Source organism: Erpetoichthys calabaricus, chromosome 1 (genome assembly GCF_900747795.2).
Source record: "Erpetoichthys calabaricus chromosome 1, fErpCal1.3, whole genome shotgun sequence".
Classification (NCBI taxonomy): domain Eukaryota; kingdom Metazoa; phylum Chordata; class Cladistia; order Polypteriformes; family Polypteridae; genus Erpetoichthys; species Erpetoichthys calabaricus.
This window is the reverse complement of record NC_041394.2, coordinates 95,382,349-95,402,538: the sequence shown is the minus strand read 5'-3', so window position 1 is coordinate 95,402,538 and position 20,190 is coordinate 95,382,349. Positions and strand designations below refer to the sequence as shown.

The 20,190-nt window shown below is 39.7% G+C and overlaps 1 protein-coding gene across 1 annotated transcript in view; it reads right to left on the bottom strand.

Annotated features, from left to right (window-relative positions):
- unc5db (unc-5 netrin receptor Db) overlaps window positions 1-20,190 on the bottom strand; it is a 759,038-nt gene that overhangs the window by 179,824 nt on the left and 559,024 nt on the right. Inside the window, exon 8 of the mRNA XM_028803567.2 lies at window positions 14,894-14,926. Within this exon, the coding sequence (XP_028659400.1) occupies window positions 14,894-14,926 (33 nt within the window). The remainder of the gene's footprint in view (window positions 1-14,893; window positions 14,927-20,190) is intronic.

Genomic DNA, 20,190 nt, shown 5'->3' with positions numbered 1-20,190 from the left:
GTAACCAATGGTATTATAAATGATGTAAGTGAACTTGGATAAAGGCACCAGTTATATAAGAAAATAAAAATTGTATAGACAGGCCATGGGAGCGGTCTTGTTATTTTCTTCTTATCAGATTTTGCCCTAGTGTTTTTATTTTTGTGATAATTTAACATTTTCATAACCTTCATCTATGTGGTCCAATTTTATGAGTGGGAACAGCTTAAATGTAGCGCCTACAAACCTTGACATACCTTACGTAAGCTAATATTTTATTGCCATAAGAATGTTAGTTGCATTGAATTTGATGTTAATGAAGCACATCATTGGCAAAGCACAGAATAAAGTGGGAAATGCGGGTAGAATTAATAACAAGGGGCTACTCATTTTACATCTAAAGTTGATGATTGCATAAGTACAGGTTACCTTATTTTGAAATTCAAATATCTTCCCTCCAGTGTGGAAACATGAGTTTTACAAAATACAAATCCTCCATAGTCACTATACTATGCATTTTTACTTTTAGTACAGTTTATGTTAAATCTAGAAGCCCACTGAGCACCTGTGCTGCCACACCAGTATCTATATGTACATTGTGACAGCTAAGGTTTTAATTATTAGGAACATTTTCTATAAGGATAGCAGTCGCAAAAAGATTACATTTTCTGGTGGCATAAAATGCATGGATTAATCCCCAAGGTATAAATAAATAAAGTATACCATTTTTTAAGTGAAATGATTTTATTTACTTTAGTTATAAATGGACTAAAAAGCAAAAAATAAATTTTTCTTTAAGCACAATTTTTGTGTTTATATGTGACTAAATAAAATCATGGGGCACACATAAATTAATTGATTCAAACAATTTTTGAAACTTGTTTAGCATGGTGGGAAATTACAATTCTATGAATTTATTGATTGAATTAATATATGTGCAATTGAATTAATATATGTCACTTATAACCACGAAAATTGTGGTTAAAGAAAAAAATATTTTTTGCATTTTAGTGCATTTATAACTAAAGTTAATAAAATCGTTTAACTTAAAATTTTCTTTTTATATATTTTATGTTTTACTTTTTAATTTTTGAGTATTTTGCAAATGATTTTGCTTTAATCATTTTTCATGAATGGGAAGCTTCTTTAATTAAAAGTATTACATAATATATCTTTTCTGCAGAATTATTTGAATACTAAATTATATTTTAGCTATTTTTCTGTCCAGGTTCTTATGGGATTAGCACTCGGTTGCTGTCTGACGACAGAATGGCAAGCTTACGCCAAACCTTTCCTCACCTTGATCATCAAGGCTACTCCTTCGCAAGAGTAAACAAGTAAAGTCAGCACGCATATTTACCAACTCCACTTACTGGAAGAGGCAAGTGGGGGCAATCCGAGGCGCCTCTCACTTGTATGCTTCTATATTTCACTATATTCTCTCTCCATCATTGTTGTGTGTGTGTTAATTGGAATCTCATAACCACTGATTATGGCAAAATCTGTTACGTAATTGCATCGGTTTTGACGGATTATTGTAATGTCATCGATACTGAACATGTATGCAAAATATGAAAAAATTAGCTTCGTCAAAAGTGGGTTTAAAATCAGTTGCAAGATTTGATCCAGACAAACAAACAGACAAAGGAGTCAAGTTAAATAAAATCATTTAAGAAAGAAAATAGCTCATGGTGTTAAAGTCCTGAAAGGTCACTAGCCTGATAAACAATTGAATTTACAAAGCCTTATGGTCAGACATGCAAGTGTCTGCTTCACCCACCTGTCCTTACATGCACAGACGTGAACACCTTCCTAAAATTAACTAGTTCCTAAAGAGCACAAAAAAGGAAACACATCACAGAGTACAAAAGTGAATGGCAAAACTGACTACAACAGAACAAATAACCTGAAGCATAAAACAATATGTGCTGAAAAACAAGTAGAGAAAATAGCCTGTGCATATGAATGGGAAGATGGAAGAGGTGCATTAAAAGTTAAGTGAAGTGAATTTCATAAAGACAAGAGTGTGGCAATTCTTCTTTCATGGAGGGATAACTGCCCCTTGACGTGACTCATATTGTTGAGTAGAAGGAGGCTCCATTAATTTGAAAAGAAATAAAATTAAATTACATTTAAATGAAGATGGTATTTTAGGGGAAAACTAAAAGAATTGTCAAACATGATGCAGGTGGTCGAACCAAGAAGTAACCAGAGAGCCTAATATCAATACCAAATTGTGGTAAAAAATTTGTAGTTGAAAAGCAAATCAAAAATCCTGGCTATCTTATGATCCTTTCCCTAAATAACTGTTAAGATTTATGCACATTGAGATTTTTTTTTCTCTCTTTAAATATTTTTTAGAACATTTTCTTTACCCCCCTTCTCTGTGGGTTCTTTGCAGTTATATAGTTCCTGAATGTAATGATCATTCATGGTGCGGTGACATTATTCTGTTAATCAATTGGGCAACACTAGGTTACTATTCCTGATATTGGCACACAAAGCCTTTTAAATTTTAAATTTAAATCTGGTGCAAAGATTCATTTGGTATCCATGACTGGGATAAAAACTCTATCAGACGAAATGCATATTTTTTTCTCTCTCTCTGACTTTTATTTCTGGTTTACAATTAGGCTTTGGTCTTTAGGATTTATTCTTTACAGTTTTGACTTATTTTTGGTTTGACAAACATTTCTTCTCTGGATCCTCTTCTCACCTTCAAGCAGAATAATAACTCATGTGGTGTATGGCCAGGGCCTTTACCCGGCCAGAACACCCAAGGTGTGGAAGGACTGAGGAAAAGAGGATTGTCGGGACAGTTTCTTCCCCAGGCCGATAGAGGGAAACCCCTTTGGTCTTCAGTGAGGCCACGGATTATGAGCAGGGAGGCTCAACCCTGTTGGAACCCGTGGCCACTGCCAGGGGGTGCATGGACCTTTCCAGGGCCTTATTTAGTCACGCTTCCACCACACCTGGAAGCGTGTCCGGAAGAAGCTCGTTAGGTACCTGGAGTCCATCCAGGTGCCTTATTACAGGAGACTGCCTTTCTGTTGTCAAGCGGGGTCCCAAGTCCTGGCCGGGTAAAGGCCCTGGCCATCCGCAACACTCACAAAGAACTGAATTGATTTGTTTCTTTATACAAAAGTTGGACACCAGCAACACTGAGCCGCGCATACTGATTTTACATGAAAGTCGGAGAAAAGACGTGTCTGGCAGTGGTTCCATTGTCTAAGTAATTGCAACACAAACACTGACTTAATCAGTTTTAACGTGAAAAGATGCAGACGAAAAAAGAGAAGAAGCAGGCCGCTTGGGTGGAGAAAAGAAGAGCTGCTCAGGAAGCAGCAAGCGCATCAACCTCTGAGCAAACAAATGCAAAACATACATAGAAAGAGTATGAAATCTCAAGGCAAGTGTATTCACTGCACGTTATCATGCAGTGCGCTGTTACTGGTAAAAAACATATTGTAAGACTCCTGAAACCTTTTGAGACCCTCTCCAACGGGACGACATGCAGAAGCATGACTGCTGCATCTGTTGAGGGTTGCTTGTCCATTGGCAAGGCAACTGCAGATTCACAGTGCCTCAGAAACAACTACAATCTGACCGCTGCCATGCGCAAAGTGCCGGTCTCCCGATGGGTGATGTAGGGAATGTTATAAATTGGCCACTGACCAGGCCCCAACCCTGCCTGTTTGCTGTGTCTGTGTTTAGTAGAATGGTAGATCCCGCTATAATAAATAACTTTGCTGTTCCTGTTTTGAGTTAAATAAAGCTGGTTTTGCTAAAGTACTGAGCCTCGGCCTTGTCATTGGGGTGCAAGACACCGACTCACACGTCACAATATGGATCAAAGTTACCCAAAATCAGACAGAAGCTAATCTAGATGATAAAAGACTACTGTTCTTCATAACACACCATTATGTAATGTAGCCACACCAATATGTCATTACAGTTTCTTTCTATCTTGGATTGTTAAAACAATGGAAGACCTCTAGTAAAATCATGCAAAATAAAAAGCAACAAAAGTAAAAAATAAAACACAAAACAACATACAACAGCACAAAACATGCTCAGATGGCTGTAAAACCTGACAGAATCATGCCTTACTCACTCATAACGCTAGTCACTCATGGGATGGCGCTGTTTGGGCTACTGTGAATGGCAAGTCATACAAATCGCAAAGGCATGTTGGCATTTCCCAGAGCTTTGGAGTTGTTAGCAGTGCCTAGCATGTGCAATGCCAAACAAGGGTTAATAATCCCTTTGCACTCTACTTGCTAATGCCTGGCGGACTCATTTCAAATCGCATTTCCATAATGCATTGCTATACCCAAGGCGACAGGCCGGCGAATGTAAGTGACAAAGATTTGTTCAAATTGCAGCTGCCTCTGACAAGGCTTTGAGCAACGCCTGTCACGAAGAGAAAAAAAGAAAAGGCCGCTTGTTCACAAAGGGAAAAAAATTAACATGAAAAGATGATTGGTGGAAAGGCGCACACACACACACAAGCACACGCACACTTTCATCCTGAGTAGACATGGACACTGGGATGTTATATTTTACAAAGTAGCCTTAGTGTATTGTATTTAAATATGGACAAAAGTTTGGGTAAGTCCACTGGGACAGATTAGTCACTGTTCTGGTGGGCTGGTTATGGAGCAGCTGCCTAATTGGAGGGATAGCTGTGTCTGTGCATGTGTGTATGTATGTGTGTGTCCATGTAGGTGTATGCATTACATTCTGGTGTGTGAGCAAGAATGTGTACAAGTTTATCCAAAATGTATGTCTGTGTGTGAATATCATGGGTGGATGCAGGCCAATATATGTTTGTGTGTTGGGTACCAGTCAGTGTGTGCAAATGTGAGACACATCTGTATGTGTTTAGGCATTGGATTGTACATCAACATTGCTACATATCTGTTTCTGCCTAATTCTGAGTCTGAACACATGAATAAATGTGTAGACAGGTGGCAGGAACTATCAGAACAGTGGGCATAGTGTTTATTTGCATTGACATGGGCATTTATGAACTTGACTTGCTGTCATACTATATCGGTGTGATTCTGTGCTGGTGCTCTGAGTCTGTACTCCATGCAGAGCACTATATGAGTACTGAATTAAATGAAATAAGAAGGATGAGATGGGCAGATTGATTGACAGCATTTCAAGATGCTCCCATGCAGAAGGGTTATTGATGGTTTTGTGAAACTTCTGCTGCCAGAAAGACTCAGGAGTTATGTCCAGCTCTGTCTTTCTGTACCTTTTTACAAGGCGATCAGTGCAGCCTCATTAGGAGCAGGTCCAATGCTAATGAAGTTTCTACAAATGACTCTGCCTGTATTCTCTCAAGCACCTGAAGATAATCGGAAAAAGTGCAGAGGCTAGAAATGAAGGCTCATAAATTGCACCAGGCATATTAACACATATAATTGATTAAATTAGCTCATTTGCTGTAATTACACTCCATTAATTTCCTCTATAGCACACATGTTCACTCGCCGCAAACCATCCGTTACTCCGCTCTCTCGCTGGAAAGCGTGTTAATGCACTCTGTCTCATCCCAGCAATGCTCCTTCCTGAATACAAGTAGCTCATTCCGCTTGTGGGAGGTCACCCAAGCGTCAATGTCTTCATGATGGCATTCTAATCTCTTTTCTTTTACTCCCCTCCCCGGAATCTTTCAAGCAAACCAATTAGACATCTTGTGCAAAGATCCTAATACAGGTCCCAATGGTAGCCAGTGGAGGGCAGCGTGCTGAGCTAGGAAATATCTGATCAGAGATCAATGTGTTTAAGATAGAATCTCACATACAGTAGCAAGAATTATCATGGAACATCAAGACAGCTATAGTTCTTTCTTCTGACTTGCTGCTTACTGATGTAGGAGAGGAGGAGAAAGGTGAATGTGAAGGTGTGATAGATTGGCTTTGTAGGCTTCATTTAATCCTTGCAAACAGTTTCAAAAAAGTACCTTTTGGGTAGCAAAAGGCTTGAAGAAGTTAGGATATTAAAACTCAAACTTGCCTAAAGTGTGCCAGTCTTCAAATGTTATTAAAAGGGAAAAAGAGGCACAAAGGAGGGTGCCAAGCAGAACCAACTTGCCATGTTGGCAGGCTTTGTCTGCTTTAATGTAGTCCAGGGTAATCTCCAGGGTTTATGTCAGATACAGATCTAAGCAGCAATTAGTCATCTGTAAGTTTTCACATTTTTGATTTTATTTAACTAAAGTTTCCTATGTTTGTGAACTACTTCTCTAATGGACTGGTATCTGCTCGGTACTGGTTTCTGCTTAGCCTCAACATTTCTAGGATATGCTCTGGCCCCTGTAATCTGTACAACTTCCTATTTTTCATCTTTGTTTTCTCTAAAGTTGTAGAGATAAGCAAAACGACTCACACTGTGGTGGACAGCAGGCCTGGACTGGTGTCCTGACTGGGATGGTGCATGAGTCCTTACCTGGCTGGGAGGTGGCCATACCGAATGGCCGAAAAGAAAGGCAGGCTGTTCCTTGCCCTTTGCCAGGAGGTTGGCAGGAGGCACCATCCTCAGAGTGAATATGCTGACGTCCCGGCAAGGATGGACCAAAGATTCTTATTTGGCTGTGAGGTCTGTGTAACACAGGGACAGAGGAGGCCATCTCTCTGGGCTGTTTACTCTCCCAACATGCTAGATGGCAGTGGCCCTGGGATACGGTACACATATGAATACCCACAGGGTATGCTGGGAATTGTAGTCCTGTGGGGCAGCCCTGTTGGGTTCCATGGGTGCTGCCAGGGTATGCTGCATAGATCTGTGGTCCCTAATTTGGGCAGCTTATGCCTGACATTGAAATGCGGTCCTATGGGCAATGCCCTGACACCGGAAATACTCCAGAGTCTCCCATAAAAGGAGCTGCTCTGCCTTACCCAAGTGAGTTGGAGTCGGGTGGAATTGCGCAAAGAGTCACCTGGTAGGAGTGGAGGATGAAAAAAAATAAGAAAGAGAGAAAAGAAACAAGAAAACTGTAATTGTGCAAACCGTGTGCTGAAGCCTGTTTGGAGGTATTTCTAAAATAAATCATTTATTTACACGAAGGACTTGTGTTTGTAGAGTTGTGTTTGGGGTTTGGGGTGCTGCAACATCCCCTACAGGTCACAAGGTGAAGCTGAATTTGCAGCAAATCTCTGTTTCACTTTGTAAATGTGTGAATGGTTGCTCATTGACAAGTGTAACACATGTTAAGAAAACTTTCTGTAAATTACGTTGCTCTCCTAACATGCGTTACATTTGTGCGCACTGTTAATACTCGAAATGTTTACTGTATAGTAGCCGGTAAAAGTCAATGAGCAACCATTCAAAATGCTAGCACTATAAAAATTGCCAGACTTAGTGTTAGTAAATGAAATCACCAAATTTTATCAGTTTCACAGTAAGTAATAACAATAACATTCATAAAAGAACTGCCACATCAATGAAGCAAAGTTTGCAAAGCTTGTATTTTTACCTGAAAGATGCGACTCATTTTTCTGCAGTTATGTCCTCGTCCCGGAGTGTCACTCTTTTACTGTTCCGAAAAAACAACGTAATGTGAGACGGTTGTGGCGAGCGCCCTCTTCTACGCGGTGGTCTGCTGGGGAGGCAGCATTAAGAAGAAAGACGCCTCACGCCTGGACAAACTGGTGAGGAAGGCAAGCTCTATTGTTGGCATGGAGCTGGACAGTTTGACATCTGTGGCAGAGAGACGGGCGCTCAGCAGGCTCCTATCAATTATGGAAAATCCACTGCATCCACTGAACAGGATCATCTCCAGACAGAGGAGCAGCTTCAGCGACAGACTGCTGTCACCGTCCTGCTCCACTGACAGATTGAGGAGATCGTTCCTCCCCCAAACTATGCGACTTTTCAATTCCACCCGGGGGGGTAAACGTTAACATTATATAAAGTTATTGTCTGTTTTTACCTGCATTATTATCAATCTTTAATTTAATATTGTTTTTTTGTATCAGTAAGGTGCTGCTGGAGTATGTGAATTTCCCCTTGAGATTAATAAAGTATCTATCTATCTATCTATCTATCTATCTATCTATCTATCTATCTATCTATCTATCTATCTATCTATCTATCTATCTATCTATCTATCTATCTATCTATCTATCTATCTATCTATCTATCTATCTATCCTCTGCTGATGCCATGAGGAGGAGGGCTGTTCGCACGTGTCGTCAAAAATCGCGCAGAAGAAGACCTCCGGTTTCACACAACGAAAATGCGTCTGTTTTGTTGTTTCTGAGCTATAACACTTTCATTATTTGATTCACAAATAAATCGAGAAAAGTATGTGTAATTTTAAGTTTATGACTGCTATTTGTTACCACAGAATTAAAAAATACCTTATTTTCCCTCATTTCATTCTTTGATCAAAAATCAAAATCTGAAAATTCCTTTCATTTTCGTTTTTTCCGTTTTTGCTTCTAAAATGAAATTTCAAATACCAAAAAGTACACGGACCCCTCCCTACAGATTTTATTTTTTTCTCCAGCCTTCTGGAGTTTTTTTTTGTTTTTTCTGTCCACCCTGGCCATCGGACCTTACTCTTTTTCTATGTTAACTAATGTTGTCTTATTTTAATTTCTTATTTTGTCTTTTATTTTTCTTTTCTTCATTATGTAAAGCACTTTGAGCTACTTTTTTTGTGAAAATGTGCTATATAAATAAATGTTGTTGTTGTTGGACCATTAATGTACTGTATACCACAATGCGAGAAAATGACTTCAATTTGAAGAATACTGAACTTCTCCCTTAAAGCCTGCTTTTCTTTGGTTTCCAAATGAATGGACTGATAGGCCTTCACCACTGCCTTATCAACAGCTTACCTGCACTTGTACATTCACTGTTAAGAATACCACCTCAAGTCAACAGTCATCTTTTTAAACACTCCCAAGTGTCTACTGCAGTGCTGTTTACACAAATCATGTGGATATCTCGTCTCATTTGTCAAAGTGCTACTAAAAAGAGAAGAGCAAGGATTTAGTGACACCTAGACAACAGATATGGGAAGGGAAGTTGGCAGCACCACCTAACCTACGTGCCAAACTGCAGGCATGTGTAACGCTTGCTGCTTGTATCCTGTCACACCTTGTGAAAAAAAACTGAAAGGTAGGAGTGAATGGGAGTTCACTCTGTAACCCAAAACAATGTATGGCAAATGACACCTGCCATGAGAGAGAAGTATCTGGACAACATCAGGACACTTTTGGCAGTGCGAACAGGTGTCTGTTAGCTGGCTTTATTTCACAAGTGCCAAGATTCTGTGTGTGTGAGTGGAAACATACCACTACCAACAAGAGGAAATAAGGGCAGTGTAAGAAATAACATTTAAATATCCCTGCTTTCTAAAGGACTAGTATCCTGTCTAGAGCTGGTATCAAGGTGAAAATTTCAGGGAACCCTCCCCCTTCAAACTCAGTGCCCATTTCTGGATTTGCAAGAAAATATACTCAAGTACAAATTCAGAGGAAGGTCGTGATGATAGGATGTTTCGTTTTACTTTGCTTTTAATTAAATAGAGCTACAGTGCTTATCTGTGGCAGAGTGGTGCTAATGATATGTCATTTAGCCCAGCTCCACTCCGAAATGAAGAATACAAAAAAAGAAGTTCTCTGCTTATAAATTTTTAACTTCAGGCAATGTGGCATAGTGGTTAAAGTTTTGGACTTCAAACCCTGAGGTAGTGGCTTTAACTCTTGCTACTGACACTGTGTGACCATGAGCAAGCCGCTTCACCTGCCTGTGCTCCAACTGAAAAAAAAGAGAATGATGTCCCAGATAAAGAAACTTTAACCAAAGATTCTGCTTTTGTTGAAGTGCGTATCAACACTTGAATGAATGAATCAATTGCTGACTTTTTCTCTGCCATACAGAAATGTGTTTGTGTCATGAAAAGTGGCTGATCTGCAAGATGCTGGTCTGAAGTTGAAGGTGCTGTGGCGTTTATTTACAGATTGCATATCTATGTATGATGCAATGTGTGTGCTTGAGCTGTTCATATCCTATGTGATAGTGTTCTGCATAGCTAATTAAATATTCCGCAGTGCCAGTTGTGGTGGATTGCCGGTTTCCCATTCCGGCCCTCACCCCCAGGCCGCCAGGAGGAGCTCTCCCAACAGCGTAGACGTGCCCCGAATTCCAGCAGGGCCTCATGGACTATGTAGTTTCTACACACAGCCCTGCTGGACACCTTGGGGGCCCCCAGGCATCGCTGTAGGGGGGCTCGTGGGCTCTTATGTGCCCTATAACCCGGGGGTACGTCATCATCACGTGACAGGAAGAAACGACGTGCTCCCGGGTTGAAGAAAAGGACTGTTTACCCTGACCCGGAAGGAATAAGGAACTGTGGACTGTTGGACAGGAACACCTCCAGGTCAGGGTGTATAAAAGGATTGTGGGAAAGCCCAGACACTGAGCTGAGCTGGGAGGTAGGAGGGCTAAGAGTCTGGGCGAGGAGGAAAGAGAATTGTATTGAGAGTTTATTGTGTATGAATACTGTGGTGTGGAGAGTGCTTGGTGCACGTTGTAATTATAATAAAGAGTCTTGGACTTTTACCTGGTGTCTAGAGTGGTACCTGAGGGTTCGAGAGGTGGAGCAATACCTCTACTGCGACACAGTGTAAGATTTCATTTTACAATCAAGCACCTACAAAACACCTGACTACAAACGGTGTATCTCATACACTAGAGTGAAAGAGGGATACTTATGAAAAGGCTGTTGTTTATTATTATTATTATTATTATTATTATTATTATTATTATTATTATTATCTTTCCTTAAAGTCCTACTCTCTTCACTCATTAAGCCGAATCCATCCCTAAAGCTAAGGGTTGCCATGATGATGTGATGGCTCACTTGATGGATAAATTCCTCTTCAGTAGATGAGTAGTGCCAAGGAGAACAATGTTCTGGACCTCTTGTATCTTGATATTACCAGTGATTTTGTTGGTGTAATTTTCCATCCCTTTCCTGACCAGCCCGAGAGCACCTATTATCCATCCATCCATTTTCCAACCCGCTATATCCTAACTACAGGGTCACTGAGGTACTGCTGGAGCCCATCCCAGCCAACACAGGGCGCAAGGCAGGAAACAAACCCCGGGCAGGGCGCCAGCCCACCGCAGGGCGTGCACACACACACACACACACACCCACCAAGCACACACTAGGGACAATTTAGAATTGCCAATGCACCTAACCTGCATGTCTTTGGACTGTGGGAGGAAACCGGAGTACCCGGAGGAAACCCATGCAGACACAGGGAGAACATGCAAACTCCACGCAGGGAGGACCCGGGAAGTGAACCCAGGTCTCCTTACTGCGAGGCAGCAGCACGCTACCCACTGCGCCACCCGCACCTGTTATTAATATTATTATTATTATTATTATTATTATTATTATCACCCATTCATTCATTTTGTGAATTTGGTCTCTGAACATCCTTTGTCTTTCCCTGTAGGACTGGGAACAAAACAGAAACCAGCTCTGGATAGCCTATGCAGGCCACACTCACCCATACTGATCCAGTTTAGAAAGGCTAATTTATCTAATATACAGTACATGCATTTGAATTTGTCAGGAGTAAACATGTTTTTGTGGTTGCCTTTCTTTCTGTGTGATAATTTTTTATTTCCAATTGTTATTATTTCTCATTCTTATTACAGGAACACATTAGAATTAGTATTAACTAGTTGTGACAGATGGCCGGGGCCTTTACACGACTGGGACACCTTTGTGATGGAAGGACCTGAGGAAAGAGAGCGCATAGGGCATTATCTCCCCCAGATTGCTATGTGGCAGCCCCACAGGGTTGCTACAGCACCATGGATTCCCACAGGGCACACTGAGAATTGGAATTTGCTGTCTCAGCTCTGTTGGGTTCCAGGGGTGCTGCCAGGGTGTGCTGCAGGGACTGCAGAGCCTTACTTTGTCGGGCTTTGGTCGCATCCAGAAATGCTTCTGAACTACGCTAACGAGCCACTGGAAGTACTCCTGGGTGAAGGATAAAAGGAGCAGCCTCACTTCACTTGGGGAGCATGAGTTAGGTGGGAGAAGATTAAGCTTGCTGGGGGAAAGATGAGGCAGAGAGAGACAAAGAAGACAAAGACAGAGAGTATTGACTGTGCTTTTTACTGTGCTTGTGACTGAGTTTATTGCTGTGGGAAATGAAATGGTTCGAAACAAGCAGAACACTTAAGAGACAGTGTCTCTCTCACAAGAGATGAATACTAAAGTCCTCAACTAAAACATCAAAAGAGACAGAAAAGATATTGAGAGTATCCAAAAGATGGGTATTATGAAACAATACAAACTTTCTTTAAAATGTGGAACACGGTAAAGCCACACAACATTTCTCAAAAGAGACAAACACTTGAAGAGCAAAAAAAAAAAACTGAAAGCACAGTGAACTAAAGCTAACTAGTGTGACACTGGAGAACTGTGGCCAACAAGAGTCTTTTATAGTTCTCTGAGGTAACTGCAGTCCCAATGACCACAGCATCGGAGAGTCCCGATTGTACTTCAGACCCAAGCCCTGTTTGCTCTGAGCTAAATTGAAGATAATTAAGAGATAAAAGGAAAAGAAGAAGGGAGAAAAAACCTAAAAGGCACAAAAAAAAGTCAAGAAGATGTGCAAATGTTCTCCCAACACAGGAAACCAGAATCTTCTAACTTCTTCTTCTTATTATCGTTATTATTATAATTGATCCTGTTGTTATAAAATTTTAAACTTAAGCTGCGCAGAACACTATTTTTTTTGCATAATGCTAAAGTTCAAGTTCATATTCCTTGTCAGTACTATACAGCTTGGTGTGGACATGTGGTCACAGTTATGTGTGTGTATTGTGCCATTTATGTGGAGAGACATTTGGGCAAAAAAATAACAAGACTAGTGCTTTGGAGAGAGATATCACGACAGGGTGCCTGTGCTCTGTGAAACACATTAACCTAACAACTTCACCTGTTTCAGTAAAAATAAGATGTGTGCTTATTGTCACCTTTCTCAACAGTTTTTTTCTTGTGGCTGAAGAATAAAAATAACACAAGTTTCAAAAGTTAATTTGGAGAGGTTAGAATACATTGGAAGAAAATCCATAAAATATACTTTAGTAACTTGAGCAGCCTTAACTGTTTTTTTCTACATTATACTCTTTTTAAAAAGAGAAATGAAACAGATATAAAGCTTTGAATTATTAATTAATTATATATTATCAATGGGCATCAAATGTCAAAAACTGATAGATGGGCAAAATGTTTGATACAGATGATCAGAATAAGATAATACTAATTCGATAACTCAGTGGATGTCTATCTTTCAATTCACCCACAAGCCCTAAATGCTACAAAAAAAATATGACAGGTACAAACATAAAATTCTCAAGAACTGGCTTATATCCAACAATTATGACTGTAATAAGATCAACTTTGTAGACCGTCCCAAAAGCGCAATTGTGAATCCATGACGAAATCATGTATAACATTCTAACAAGTAGAGCCAAAACACTGCTGCAGGTCTTTTGTCTCAGTGCAACATATAAACACCAGTAACAGTGTACTGCATGATAACATGAAGTGAATACAATTGACTTGACCATACACCATTGACCCTTGACCTTCGTTGTCCATATATGTTTACCAAATTTCAAGTCAGAAGTTCAAATGGTTTGGGAGGTGCAGGTGACTGTAACGGCACACTGCACGCAACTGTGCAGTGAATACATTTGATTTGACTTTACTCGGTTGACTTTTGATGTCGGAGGTCAATCATCACCCTGAAAGCAGACAGTAGAAGTCATGTAGAATACTGTATGTGTACCACATTTTACTTCAGTAGGCCTAACGGTTTGCAAGCTACAGGTGATTTAAAATTCTGGACAGACAAATGGACAGCCACGGTACTGCATTATATAAGGAGATTAGCCAGGGTTTTAGTATTTTGTTGAGCTCAAGAAATATGTATAAAATATACATATTTAGTCTGGAAATGTATGCAAATCCATGATATGTTTTGACATTTTCAGTAGTATTGCAATATCTCTCTCCCTCCTCCACCCATGACAGTTTTACAGTGCAATTTTCTGTCCTACAATATGCTGGGCTGAAGAAAGATTTCTTGAATGTATCATCTCCAGCACTCCGACAAGTGGTGCCTGACTGCCTTTCACAACGCTTAGTGAACTTTGACTGTGGGATAGAGTATAATCTCCTTCATTCTGTGCTTTACTGCCCAAAATATAAACAAGTACATTTATAAAAGTATAATCACATTTCCTATTAACTGGTCTCTTCCACCTGTTTGTATAATCTGACTTGATATATTTAAAAAATGTGTGTGTGTTAGGTTAATTAGCAACTTTAATTGGCATCCAGTGAAGATGGATGTGCCTATTAGTGTACCCAGCAATCGGCTGGCACCCTGTCTAGGGTTGACTCTTTCCCAGCACTAATGCTATCTGGAAGTATCCTGAGTGGATTTGAGGATGTTATATTATGTTACATTACAAGTGTGACAATAAACAAGTCCGTAAAGTCAAAGCTAAAGAGGTAAAATTGGCCTTGCTTGTTTTATTGAGTGATTGTGAAGTAATTGCTTAGCAAGTAACTATGTTGACGTTCATCAGAGAGGACCAACAGCCTGTTTGCTCTGTGGCCCAAAGGTGTGGGGGACGTGCACCCTTCCACAAAGTGTTAGCTATTTTTGCTTTTCTCCTTTGTATAATCGTAGGATTTGCCTCAGTAAACTCCTCTCCTCCCCTCTTCTTTACTTTGGACAGAAATGACTTGCTTTGCTCAATTACTTAATTATTCCAAATGAGTTTTGATTATGAATCAAAGCCTTTCATAAACGACTACATAATGACAGAAAATGGAAAAAAAGCAACTTACTTGGAGGCTTCACCTTGTGCAGGAGTTTTCGGTCTAGAAAAGAAAGACAAGAAACAGGGGGCATAATTACAGTCATTTACAGGGTCTGGAAGCCAGGCAATTACATCTCAGCGCAGAACAAAGCCAAAGTGTTTAATAGAAGCGCCCCGCTAAGTACATCTTAGATAATGTTTTCAAAAGCCTGTGCCGTTCTCACTTCTAGAGGCTTAGGCGGCCGGGCTGCACGGCACACACGCCATAATTGATTTTATTTGATCTGCAAAAGTGCAGCTCATTTAATGACCTAGGTAGCTAACAAAAAAAAAATCAAATAAAATACAATAATCATGCTGTAATTAGGAACAGCACTCTCCGCAACCTGAAGATTGGAAAGTAAAATAAAAAGCTGATGCTATCTCTCTAATTGCTTAGAATCTACTATATTTAGGAAGTGGAATATTTCTTCAACATGACACAAACTGTGTGGCTGTTTTAATGAATAATAATATTTGTAAAAATATACCTTATATTTTCTTCTAACTATTTTGTGAAGTAATTATGTTTCACAAATGAAGACACTCAAGGTTTACATGGTCACTGTTTAATCAGAAACAAAATTCCCTTTTAGTACCTTCTGGGATGCTTTTTATTATGGCTACCACCAATAAACTGCCACCCATCACTGATCAAAGCCTGTGATGGCTGAAGGAAATGAAGAGAGGGCATTTGTCAGGTAATGCAATCGACCAAACTCCTCACCCACCCATTAGAGGAGAGCAGAGTGGCAAGATTTTAGACCAGGTTCTAAAAACTCCGGTCCTGGAGGGCCGCAGTGGCTGCAGGTTTTCATTCTAACCCTTTTTTTAATTAGTGACCTGTTTTTTCTGCTAATTAACTTCTTTTGAATTTATTTTAATTGACTTGTTTTTTAAGATTTGTTTCCTGAAATTTCTTCACCGTTCCTCTGAATTGCTTCATTTCTTTCCTTAAATGGCACCCAAACAGAAAATAAATGTGAAGTGAGTGAGCCAACAGAAGACCAACTAAGTCAGGGCCTCAAACTCCAACCAGTTGCTTAATTAGGCACTGAGTCTTGTTGCTAATTAAACCCGTTCTTTAATTCCAAGGCTTGTTGCTTCTCTCATTGTGCAATAACAGACATGTCCAAAATTGTTGATTTTGTCTTTTCTAAGAGCACATAAAAATGTTTTGTGGACCTGAGCAGATCAACATTCCTGAGACCTTCATCTTTCTTTATTTTCAGATATTGTATGATAGTCACAGTTTGCTGGTCATGTTTTCATTCATTTTGTATCTCATTATTGTTTGGCTGCTAAATAAGGAAAAAGAAACAATTAAGGGGTCTGAGTCTTCAAGAGCAAGTCAATTAGAATTAATTCAAAAGAAGTTAATTAGGAGCAAAAACAGGACAGTAATTAAGAAAAGGGTTAGAATGAAAACCTGAAGCCACTGGGACCCTCCAGGACTAGAGTTGGGGACCCCTGTTTTAGACTGATTCCATTCATCATGCATGCTGTGTAAAGGCTAAGGCTTTGGACTTGAAACTACAAAGATGGGATTTCAGTTTCTGCCTGTAGGTCGAGGCAAGCCATTTTACCTATCTGTGTTCCCATTGTACTAATAAGGAGGTAAGTAACTTCATTGGAGACTCATCTTGGGATTTAGCTAGTCGCACCCAAATATTCAATCAAAAATCAATGCTGTTTCTGAATCCTCTTTTTCCATTATATGGTAGTGTTGAGCTAGAATTGATCCCATAAATTTGTAGCTAGAGTAAAAAAACTGCTAAGGAAGCCAGGAGAACATGCAGACTTCAGACATGCAGTGACCAGCTTGATAGGTCGACCCAAGTCTCTGCAGATGTTTGCTAGACACTGTTCCACTGTGCCGTCCTCTAGACATGTAGCAACTAGGAAAAGTCTGCTGTCGTGAGTGTGAGAATACAACAAATGAATGTGTGACCCCTCAGAATCTTTAAAAGGTTATGGCAAGATCTACAACTGCTATGACAGGACTTGAGCGCCAGTTGAATGTTAAAAGTCCTGTTATTTTACATGACTTCTTGAGTGACTTTCAATTTAGACTTTATTTACATAATCGGAGTTGGAGGCAGTGACCTCTAACCGTGAATTCTGACACAAGCAGCGACCAGTCTGTGATTCGCTCCTTCTTTGAATTTGTCTTAAGTCATAGGTGTATGTGGGAGTTGACAGTCAATGAGGACTCATCTGGAAGTACAATGCATATAAAAGCAGCTAAGATGGATAGTTTACACTGGTGTTTTGGACCATGCAAACAGAAAAAATGCACATCTGGTTGCCGTCTTGTGTTTTAGATACCACAAAAAATAAAAAAGGCAGAGATTGACGGTGAACTTGCCACACCTGGAAAGTGTCCATACTGCACCGGCTCTGGCAGGTAACACAGGGGACAGCTTGTGATACTCTGGAAGTGTGAGACTGTGCTGGAAAATTGTCATGGAGTTATATAATTTGTCATGTCTTGTGATTTATAGTCCTGTAAGCAGCAATGAGATCAGCAAGCAGTCATCAAGTTTGACATCCCCTCAGACTAGAGTTTGTGTAATGTGCCACTGGCTATAGGGAGGCAGAAAAAAAGGTGCAGTTACAATCAGAGTGTTTTTATTGTGCAAAAAATAAAAAAGCTCAAACTATGTTAAAAACAGCAACATTGAAAAAAGGAAACAATTGTGATGTAAAAAGAGCGAATAATGAATTCTGTTAAGTTTTGTCTTTTTTTGTTCCTTCTTTCCTTTTTTAAATTTCTGATTTTTCTTCTTCTTTTTTTCTAATTTGACTATGAAATAACTTATTGTGTAAGTTCGACTTGATTGTATGCAATGTTATTTTCCTCAATAATAAAAGTAAAAAAATAAACAAAAGTGAACTATAAATGCAAAACAAAAATAAAAATGGACACTCAAATAAACATATTATTGCACCTTCTCTTAAAAAGGTGCAAAACTGTCACTATCCTTTCAAGGACTCTTAAAAAAGAATGCAGCTCCAGTTAAAGGCCGGTTTATACTTTACGGTCAGAACATGTATTCGCACGCATCATAGCTACCATGCGTTCCCAGCATTCTTTTGACGCGACTTCTGAGCATGTTGTCAGAAATTAACATGATGCGTGTGCAAGTTGCACTACCAGCAAAAATATGCAACTATTATGTTCCAAGTTTTGGTACGTGATGTCAGCATCATTGTTTACTATCAACATGTGACAGCAGGCCGCAATGTCGCTCCAACGGGATAAATCTGTGTGACTCAATGTTTGATGAATGGTTTGATGCGTTGAAGCAAATCATCAAAATTAAATTCTGACATGCGAATGTATTTATGTTGCTTTCTTCATTCATTTCTCGTATGGGCAATACAAGCATCACATATTCCTCATCGTAATAACGTGATACATTTAAAGGTCTCACACACCATCTTCTGTGTCGCTTATCTTTAACATCTTTCTTCCCTCAACTCACAACACAGCAAAACTGGACGTTATTTTCTCACCATGATGATTTCTGGCATGGCCACTTGATGGAATCTTCTAGATTTGCTTAAAGTATGTGTGCAAGTATAGACAGTACACTGCTTGTTATCAGCAGTGTCCAAGTGCACGCGTTGCATAGCGTTTATCCCTGGCCTTAAGATGGTCTCTCCTTCCGTGATTGTCTAGGGAGATAAACTGTTCACCTCAAACTAGGAGGTCCTTGTAGCCTTAATGCTCAGAATATAAAATAGCTTGTCTGCACCAGGTATGGACAACTTCCCAAACGTTTCTTAACTGTTCATGAGATTGGGCACCAGAGATACTGTTCCGCAATAAATTCAAAGCAACAACTGCCCAATTTGGAAGCGGGGGTGTAAACCAACCAAGACATGCCTTGTAACTCTGGTGTGAAATGCCATCCTTCTGGATCACACATTTGCACGTACAGTAACTGCATGGCACGTGTTCACTTGCATGCTATCATCTGTGCCTCTCTGCCAGTCATGTGTGGGCAAACACCTCACAGCCATTTGCCCTTATCCTGCTTGGTTCTTACTTTAGCTCCGAAAACACATGAAGTCAGTGATATTGGAACATGCATCCTGTTTTTTTATGCGTCCAATGCATATGCTGATGCTGACCTCCATGGGTTATTTTCGTTTCAACACCTATCCCTCCCCAGAGAGCCAGTAAGTAAAAACAACAGTTTTTGAAAGAAGAAAGAAAGAGAGAAATCTCTGCTAGATGAAAGTAAAGGGTGCTGTTTGTAAAATGGTGTACTTGTTATTTGTAGCATCATTTATTGTACCTTTACAACAAATCTAAAAATGCTCTAATTTTTTCACCTAAAAAGCACACACATTGCGGAAAAAGAGAGCATTTTATATTTGGCATGCTGTAAATGTACAATAAATGATGGCACAATTAAACAAGTACACCATTTTACAAATAGCACCTCATACGAGGGCGATTGTAAAGTCATTTCTAAATTACATTGCAACACTAAGATGGGCAAAACCCATAAAATGTACAACAAAGCAGTTGATCTCATATCCTTTCCCAACAGCTCCAAACAATGAACTGTGATGATCAATTTAAAAGGGGTCAGTTTACAACCAGCACAGTATTTTCTGTGTGTTTTTATTTTGGAACAAATGTGTGAATGTGACTCACTGTATGCTTAGGTACAAATGTTATACATGTCATTATAATGCACAGTATGGATTCCTAAGAGCTAGAAAACACTGCAATATTTTCCAACATGACAACCATGTGATGTGAAAGGTGGAAAATCATTATCCTTTCAACCAGGTTTCATTTGCTAAGCAGAACCATCAGGTTAGAATTTTGGGATCATCAATTATGAGTAGAACAGTAGTTTTCAGTGCTTCCTCACAACTCAAATAGACAAGGTTCAATTCCAAGATAGCAGTATATCTGTGGAATTTGAATGTTCTCCTTGTGTTCCTGAGCAGTGTTGTTTTCTGGCATAAGCCAAAGATGTGCAGGCTAGTTTGACTGGCCACTCTAAATTATTATTGTTATTTTATATTTAGTTGATGTCTAAGGCGACTTACCAAATCAGGGTACATCACATATGTTCAAAGATATATTTTACAGTTGGAGCAGAAACAGAGTAAGCAACTTGCTTCAGGAGCACAAATAGGCTGAACTGGGAATTAAACCAGCATTCCTGTGGTTAAATGTCCAGTACCTTAGCCACTACAGGCACTTGTATAAACAGGATTCAGAACCTGCCTCGTACCCAGTGCTTAGAATGGTTCCAG